General features: G+C 32.7%; 1 protein-coding gene across 1 annotated transcript; it reads left to right on the top strand.

Annotated features, from left to right (window-relative positions):
- The first annotated feature begins 1,752 nt into the window (after nt 1-1,752).
- Nucleotides 1,753-7,527, top strand: LOC125817644 (proteasome subunit alpha type-2-B). The gene is made up of 12 exons (XM_049497207.1): nt 1,753-1,809; nt 2,336-2,406; nt 2,502-2,578; nt 3,036-3,100; nt 3,797-3,843; nt 4,204-4,279; nt 4,617-4,684; nt 5,374-5,443; nt 5,680-5,765; nt 6,607-6,669; nt 7,036-7,101; nt 7,185-7,527. The coding sequence occupies exons 2-12, from the start codon at nt 2,366-2,368 to the stop codon at nt 7,231-7,233; spliced, it is 708 nt and encodes a 235-aa protein (XP_049353164.1). The 5' UTR covers nt 1,753-1,809; nt 2,336-2,365; the 3' UTR covers nt 7,234-7,527.
- Nucleotides 7,528-9,449: the final 1,922 nt, after the last annotated feature.

Genomic DNA, 9,449 nt, shown 5'->3' with positions numbered 1-9,449 from the left:
TCAACTACACACTCAACTTTACGGGTGTCCTATCACCCCTGAACTGTTTAAAACTAAAATAATTTACTCCCTAGACGCTTACGTGGCACAATGATTTTATTTCACTCTGTTAGAGAGGGTGAGGACCAACACAAATAATAAAACTTTATTTTTGAAATTTTCATAAATATGTATATTTTTAGTTCTTCATTTTCTTCGCTCCATTGCTTTGAAATTTGATGCAAAATCAACCTAAATCATCTCCAAATTGCCTTAAATTTTAGATATAAGCTTCCCTCGACGTTTTGAACCTTTTGATATATTACCCACTCAAAACGATGCTCGTTTGTGGCAAGTCGAATTGTTAGCTCAAGCTTTTAAACTAATTTTAATGGAAGTTTCAAGTTGATGCTTTACATTTTATACCATTAACTTCAGTTTTCAATTTTTAATCGTAAAAAACTCTTTAAACCATCCGAAAGTTGCTCCCAATTCTAGAATATAGATTCAATAATTTTATATGGAAGCTCGTCGATTTCCATGAAATTTCGGGCGTTTCTTTAAATTTGAAAATCACAGCCATAAACTCAATCAAACTCAATGTATTCAGCTTCAAATAATTAACAACCATCTATGTTATCAATGTGTTACAAATTGAAAATCCAAAATACATTCATGAACTTTGACGTTTTGACATTAAATTATTTTTTAAAATAATAAGTTAAAAAGGAAAAAGAATTAAAAAAAAAAATTTAAATAAAATTTCCACAGAGCGTGAGTCTCACCTATTAGCATAGATGTTGTTATGACATTTTAAGGGTATAATAATTCTTGTTTTAAACAGTTCAGGGGGTGATATAGGACACCCGTGAAGTTGGAGTGTATAGTTGGAATTGCGAATATAGATGGGGGCTTTAGACTATTTTCTCTTTATAAAATTATATGAATTTTAGATTTGAGCCACAAAATAATGGTATTTGGTAGGAGTAGGATTTTGTAAAGTGAATTTGGATACAATTCAAGCCCCAAAGCAAAGAGTCAACCATTAACACTAAATTTAAGTAGATTAAAATGGTTTAAATCAATAGGTGAATTATTGTCGAAAGCTCTGTCTAAAAATTACTTGAGTTTATATATCCTAACAAATGGGAGACAATCAAACTCATCTAACTCTTACCAAATTTTAATTTTTTTGTCTGTTTTCTTTTAATTTATTTAATTACAAAATAAAAGTTAATAATAGTTCATTTTCTATCTATTCTAGGAATATACAACACATCAAACCAAAAAGAAAAAAACTTTTTTTCTTTAAATATTTTAATAAAATTTCTTATGCATTAATTTGAGATATATACTAATCAATCTAATATTAAAATGAGCTGAATTTGAACAAATCAAAATTAACCAAAGTAATAAATGTGAGGATCATTAACCCATCTAAACTTTAACACCTTAGTCGAGTCTATCTTCCTAAGATGGTAACCGTTTAAACTTCTAACATTTAGAAAGATCATATTTTCGTGAGCTAATTTTTTCACCGTTAATAAATATACTTTAGCCAAAATTAAGCATATGGACTGTTGAAGCTGAAAACAGTTATAATTCAATGCCCTAATAGCCTGAAATATTAGTTTAGGGACTATATTAAACTTCAAAAAGAGTTTTGGGAGTTAAGTGACCATCTTTCTCGTCCAAAATATAGTATTTCTTCTTCTTCAAGGCTCAAGCAGAAGAAAAGTATCTGTCGAGAAGAAGCACATTTACACTCCCAATTTCTGCAAATCCTCTTTGCTGCTGAAACTTTGCATCATCATCTTCAACCTCTCGATCGTATGTGAAATTTGATCTCTAATGCAATCATAGATATAGATTGTCACAATGTGTTTGAATTTTTGCCTTAATTTACTTAGGTTTTATGCTTTTTCTTCTAGGATAGAAATTATTCCTGTGTAATTTGATCCTTTTTTGGTTACTTATAACTCAATTTTTTTGCATTTTTATGTATTGATTAAACTAGATTGTGCTCATTTTCTGATTAAATACGTGAATATTTCAATTTTGTCATACGAATTAGATATAAGAGAAATACTTTGGGAGTAGCATACTCGTTAGATCCCTGCAGCATTGTTAAAATTTAGAGATGAATATTAGTTTTAGTGAAGTAGAAAAGAACTGGAATATTTATTGGTGTTCAATGAAGTTCTGGATATCGATTTTCGGTGTATTTACCTTTTGGTGAATTAGTTAATCATGGTTTAAAATAGTGATTTTGCAGTTTCAGTAAGGATGTTAGTTAGGCTAGTGATTCTACTGTGTGACTTATACTGTTTTTGCTCGGGACGTTATCATTTTACAGGTTTTCAACTGAAAATTAGTCCTTAAGGCAATGGGTGATAGTCAGTATTCTTTCTCTCTTACAACTTTCAGGTATAGGTTTATGAGATAGAGATTGCATGTATTCTATCAATTATATAGTTTCTACTCAATTGTGATGTCTGATATTGTAATATGCTGTGGCACAGCCCATCTGGAAAGTTGGTTCAGATTGAGCATGCGTTGACTGCTGTTGGATCTGGTCAAACATCATTGGGAATTAAAGGTAATTCAAGGTCTAATTTAAGTGCAAAGTTATTGATATGGTAAAAGCTTTAACATAAGTCCGCGACTGTGTTCTATTCAGCATGTTCACTTGCTTTGTATTATAAAAAAAGTAAACATAGAGAATGCTGAACAAGTTAACTCTGAAATATTTGAAAGCAAATCTTGTAACATCGTTTTACTTCTAGCTGTTGATTTAAATGCTTTTGGCTTTGTAACATAGATGACTTGCATTCCATACTGGGATCTTTAATTTAGTGAAGACTGAAGAATGTAGTTGGACTTTATAAACCAATAACATTATAATAGGATACACATGTCCTTCAGGTATTGTGGTGTCATTCTACTTTTCATTAAAGAGTTCCTCGTGGAGAAGTTTCAAACTTTTGTTTTCCTAGCTCGATTATAAGTCGTGAAGTTCTTGTACTGATTTTATATATCCAACTGTATGATTGCAGCTTCTAATGGTGTTGTAATTGCTACCGAGAAGAAATTACCATCCATCTTAGTTGATGAAGCATCTGTAAGTATTTTTCGTAAAACTTATCCTCTGTTGTCTACTTGTGAACGAATGTTCATTATAAATTATAGTTGCCAGACTGACTGTTGATAGCTAATCAAATATAAAGGTGCTCTTATTTTTCTCTCTAAAGTTGATTCTAGTGCTTTATTTTTATACTGTAACTTTTTGTTGATAAAAATTTCCAATGACTCTGTTGTGTGAGTACTAGTTTGCAGTTTAGTGATAAGTTAGGTATAAATGAAGATATCTTCTGTTTAGTTCCATCTATGAGTACCTGGTCAGGCTGGTCTGACATCCAATTGAGCTTCATCAAGATTGAAACAAATGATGATTTTTTTTATTAATTTAAGATAATTAGTCTGTTTGAATTTGTGTATGCATTGAAGATATATAAATTTGTTAGTAATGTTTATTTTACTGCTCTGTAGAGTTATATTCTAAATTATATTCACAAAAGCAGTTAGCCAGTCACCAGGTTACAACATACCAACAAGTGCATTCATGTTCGTAGTCTTTGGTGTTAAATTCGTCTTTTCTGTGGTTCAGTGATATGTATTTCTACCTATCATGTTTTAAGACTGCATGGGTATTCCAACTGTTTTTTTTTGTTTTTGCTTTACATTCCTTACCCTCTGCCATGTTGCGATTTCCTTGTAGTTAACCCTTGTATACCTGACTCTTTGAAATGTATAACAGGTGCAGAAAATTCAGACTTTGACACCAAATATTGGAGTTGTCTACAGGTACAATCTGTTATATGATAGAGCACAAAAAAATTCCTGTGGCCATGGTGCTTTGTCTGTAGTTAGATCGACAAATCGATTGGCGATTTGCCTTGCTTAGCTAGTTGTTATTCACTAGAACTTGTAACTAAAAACTTGTTATACGTGGAAAGATGGTACCTATGAAGGCTGATGTTATTCTCTTGCTGTTGGTTCTGCTTCTATTCTAAATTATCTAACAATGTCAGTAAAGCATCAATATATGCCTTGCAAATGATGTTAGTTCTCTGATATATCCTTCCAGGGGGTGTTTTTATATGTTATTGTGGTTATTGCATTACCTCTGGTGATCTCTCTAATACCAACATTTACTCCTTGCAGTGGCATGGGCCCTGATTCTCGAGTTTTGGTTCGGAAAAGTAGAAAGTCAGCTGAGCAATATTACCGACTTTATAAAGTATGAATTAGCTTTTATGAAATCTCAATTCTATGATTCAAGTGCAGTATTTTCTTAATGATTCAAGTGTAATGTTACCACTTTGCTGGGTGATATTTGCACAGTTGATATAACTGTCCTACTATTTAGCAATTTAAGATGCTTCTTCTTTGTATTGGTGCTAAGATATAAGTCGCTGTCTAATCTTGCTCTTGCTTTATGGAGGCAGAGGTTTTCTATTGGAGCTCCCTTTTCCTCTAACCTGCATTGTTTATCTCACACTAGTGCTTTAATGTGATGTTGCTTTAGCATACTTTGTTTCTTCTACATTTGCCTGATTTGTCTGTGTGGTGCATAGGAATCAATCCCTGTCACACAGCTGGTGAGAGAAACTGCTGCTGTCATGCAGGAATTCACCCAATCAGGGTAACCACTCTTATATTCCATACTTCCACTTCACTAGGAGGATCCTATAATATATACTGATCATATTTTAAATATCGAGAAACATGGTATGAGTATTCGTATTATCAATCCCAACTTGTTTGGACCTGAGGTCTAGTTTTTGTTGTTGGATACCATAAGTTATCACTGACGAAACAATTCTATTTGTTAATTAATAATCTTTTAAGATTAATAAAATTCCTTTCTTTGGGCATTGTAATTTCTTACCTAGGGTTAGTAGGTGGATTTTTGAGTTTGGGTTAATTTCAAAAGGAATTGTTGTTGGATTACTGGGGCTGCACAAGCCAACTTTATCAAGGATGGAAGCAATGTGTACTACAGTTGTTTTAGTCAATTCTAATTTTTCAGCTACTCTTTGGAAGCATTTTTGAAAGTTGAGGTTAAATTTGGTCTCTAAACTTTTGGATCGTTTCGATGGGCTCTCTTTTCATGTTAGAGTATATATTAATTGTTCTGTTGATGAACGTAAACACTTAAGATTCTTCAGACTATAAACTGTAGGGCAGGCAAAGCAATATCTTTCTTAAACTAATCCAGATGCTCATCTGTATCTATTCATGATTTTCTTTCGGATGTTCAAGAAAGAGGTCATCTGTAGTCTTCTTGGGCAATCCCTTACTTCCTTTTGTTTTCTGTTTTCTCCGGTACAGTGGTGTAAGACCATTTGGTGTTTCACTCTTGGTTGCGGGTTTTGATGACAAGGGTCCACAACTATATCAGGTATGTTGTCTATCAGTACTGGTGATCTCTCTGATCACTTTCTGTTCTTGAGGTGTGTCTGATTTGGTGATCTATACTTCGTGAGGTGAATTTACATATTTTTTATAGATTTTCTCCATGGTGTTTCACTTGTGGGAGCTTTTATTCTTTGTAAATCTAGTTTAAAGAGCTGCAGCCTGCAGGTTCCTTTGTTGCTTGAACTCTTTTCATGTTCAGCTGTTTTTTTCTCATTTTAGGTGGATCCATCTGGTTCGTACTTCTCTTGGAAGGCTTCGGCAATGGGAAAAAATGTCTCCAATGCTAAGACATTTCTTGAGAAGAGGTGAATCATTATTCGTTTAGAAAAGTTGATCGTGTTATTTATAAAAAATATTTAACCTCCTTTTTCTTATTTCTAATGCTATCTTTTTACATTTACTGATCTGCAATCGAAGTTACTGTCTGATTTAATATAACAATTACAAGTTTTAGAAGACTCATCTTGACCAGCTACCTCATGAGTTTGTAGCTTTTGGTAAAACGAGAACAATAATCTCTCCTCAATAACCCACAGATGTCTAATTCTTCATCCCATCATTGATAGACTGTCTTGATCTTTTACTGTACACCATCTTTGTAGCAACCTGCTACTGCTTCTCGTACTTCCTCTTCTTTTACCAAAAGTTGCAAAAAGTAGTTGGAACAGCTTTTATGCAGGGGAAACATTCTTTAATTTGTGAGTATGTCAATGATTTGCATCTGTTCTATTCTATGATGTGCTAAGGGTTATTACATGAACTGAGGCATCAGAAGATGGGTGGGGTGAAAAAGGAGGAAATCTATAATGGGATGGGTTTTATTGCATTTCTACAAATGTGCTGGGAAGAGGATTGTCGGTAATGAAAAAACTGATTTGCTTGAAACAAGAAGTCAGAAGAGGGCTTCTGCCCATAGTGCTTTGTGACATCAGTCGGTGCTGGCGATTGGAGTTATAGGTCAAACTTTGGCATACCTCTGAAGGAAGTTAACCATTTTTCTCTCCCACAATGTCAAATGTTGTCTGCATGTTGGAACATTGTCTCATTGGCCAACTACAGAGCCTATTAATTTGGGGTGCTTGTCTACCTGTTAGATAACTGGTGAAGTATTATTAATGTAAAACATAACGTTCCTGTTCCACTCAGATACACGGAGGAAATGGAGCTCGATGATGCTGTACACACTGCTATCCTGACATTGAAGGAGGGGTAAGATTAATTTATTCCTCTATGCAGGAGCTGTCTATTCTATATGAAAATATCCCCTTTGATGGGATGTGTGTTTCTTCGACCCTCTAGATGATTTTGGTGTCCTCTGTAATTCACATAAATGTTTGTTGGCACCACCAAAAAAAAGGATTTAAATCTTGTTCGTCATGTTATATATATAGTATCAGAAATATCACGCACTTGAACTTGTCCAGAATTGCGAGACCATCCCCATTGCTTGCTTGTTGTGCAGTAATGGTTCTCAATGCAAAGTTTCTTTATCGACTTCTGCCCCCCTCCCCTCTATCTGAACAATAATAGTAAAAGAATCCTCTAAAATAACTTATATTTGGTGTGTTAATCCAGATTTGAGGGACAGATCTCCAGCAAAAACATTGAGATTGGCATTATTGGAACAGACAAAGTATTCAGGCAAGTGTCTTCTTGTCTTTAGAGTTTTAACACGAGTTCACTCTGTTAGCCGGTTACTAAAACAGTCGTTCATTTCCTTGCAGAATTCTCACTCCAACTGAAATAGATGATTACCTACAAGAAGTGGAATAGATTTTCCTTTCCGCCAAAAGGAATTGAAAGTAGTTGGACAGGAAGCGCGGACAGGGGCATAGCACAAGCTCAACTATTGGAGGTTCTTGCTGGTTTGGTTATAATTTGATGTTTAATCAAACTAAACTTGGTTGTATGTATTTTGGTCATGCTATGGTGTTATTTATGCTCTGAAAAGATTAATATGGGCTTTTCTCAGTTTCTTGAATTCACATATTGTTCAAGTATTACCTCAAACACATCAAAAAGAGAAACATTACATTCATGAACTGCATGTTTAGTTTGTTTTGACAATTATCAGCCTAATAGTTTCTGTATCTTTAATTTTTACTCATTTACATGAATACATAGACTCATTAGTTTGTTAATCGCAAGGGTACATAGTGTACTGTTTACAGAAATTTATACCGTGATTTATAGTCTAGAGTCTAGACTAGATTTATTTAAATTATTTTTTCAACACAGCTGGAGAAGAAAATTGATTCTTATCCTTGGAGAAATTAGCCAACTTTACCTTAACGATAGCAACAACATATCAATTTGGGATGTATAAAAGAATAGAACCAATTTGGGATTTTTATTAAGAGATGCAAATTGAAATTTCTACAAAGATAAAATAAAATTTGAAAGCAAATCGAAACAACTACAACAATGTCCTTAGATCCTATTCTCAAGTTTATCATGTCTACATGGAGGATTTTCCTTAGCCAAAGTCACACGACCAAAAGACTTGTAATCGAAAGTACATGAATGTTCTTCAGGATACTTATGAACACTACAAAACATTCCTTTACATCGACAACTAAACCCTATTAATCCTACTTTCTTCTTGCAAGTCATGCATCTTTGCTTAATCTTCATTGTCGAATCAACATTCTCAGTTGTTGTACCTTCATGAAAAGTAAGAGATGATATCTTTTTAGATAAAACCACGATATTCTTGGCTTCTTCTTTAAGAAAAGCTTTGTAACATTGGGAACAAAGGTTGTGATTGCTTGAAGTTCCATAAAAACCACAACCCCCTGCACATAGAATTGGATTTTCTACTTTGCCGCAAGAAGTCATCTTCCTTTAATTTGATTTATTATCACTTTCTTGTACTAATATTTTGATTATTTCTTTTGAGGAGAGCAAATTATATAGAAGTATTGGTGATTTTGCAATAGTTGATGAGTGCTGTTCCTGGTTTTGATGGCAATATATAGAGAAGACAAATTAAGATACTATTCCTAACGGAAATCAAATTAGGAAATTAAATAGCGGCTCTTCTTTCTTTTTTCTATTCCGTTTTGGTTTTGGCTTAGGAATATAATTTTCCTTTTCCAACAACCATATTTAATATTCCTTCCGGATTACTTTATTTGTCGTTCTTACTAAAAATAGTTAGTTTATAATATTTGTTATTTTTAAAAAAATTAAAACTCATTAATTGTTTGTTTTCAATTTTACCCTTAATCATATATAAATATGGAAGGATATTAATGTGCATGCAAAAGAAAGAAGACTAAATTAAGGGATATAAAAAAAACATGACAGGTAAAATAGATTAGGTAGTATATTAACGTAGTTCGTTTCTCTATTAATCACTAGATACAAGGGCTCGTGCCATCAAGGGGCCATGCATGAGCTTGTGCCTAGGGGTGTACAAAATCGAATCGAAAATCGAACCAAAAAAAAAAAAACCCGACTAGTGGTTTGGTTTGACTTGGTTTGGTATTGGAAAAAAAAACCCGACTATATTTGGGTTGGTTTGGTTTTAACTAAAAAAATACAACCCGAATCCAAACCAACCCGACATTATATACGTAATTTTAAATTTTTATTTTATACATAAAAATATTTACTTTGAGATAATTTTAAAATATTTCTTATACTATTTCATAGTTTTTATCTTTTAATATATTATTTCAAGTTTAAAACTTAGAATTCGAAATGGTCCATTAAAGATTATAGTTCATAGATGTTGATAATTATAATAAAAATTAAATCAAAATCAAATTAATACTAATGCAAAAAGAAAATCAATTCAACACTAAGAATGACAATAATATTGAATATTTGTTCTTTAATTTTGCATTGGATTAGACAATTAAAATACATAATCTAATTTTAATTTTCCTTAAATATTTAGTAATGTAACTAATACTTATTAAACTTATTTTAGCATGATTTAGTACTTTTAAATTATGATCATTTTCATTATGACTTTGCAATAT

The sequence above is a fragment of the Solanum verrucosum genome, unplaced genomic scaffold, assembly GCF_900185275.1.
Source record: "Solanum verrucosum unplaced genomic scaffold, falcon-dt-bn FXZP01000280.1, whole genome shotgun sequence".
Classification (NCBI taxonomy): Eukaryota; Viridiplantae; Streptophyta; class Magnoliopsida; order Solanales; family Solanaceae; genus Solanum; species Solanum verrucosum.
Note: the sequence above shows the minus strand (reverse complement) of the source record. Positions and strands in the feature narration are given on the sequence as shown.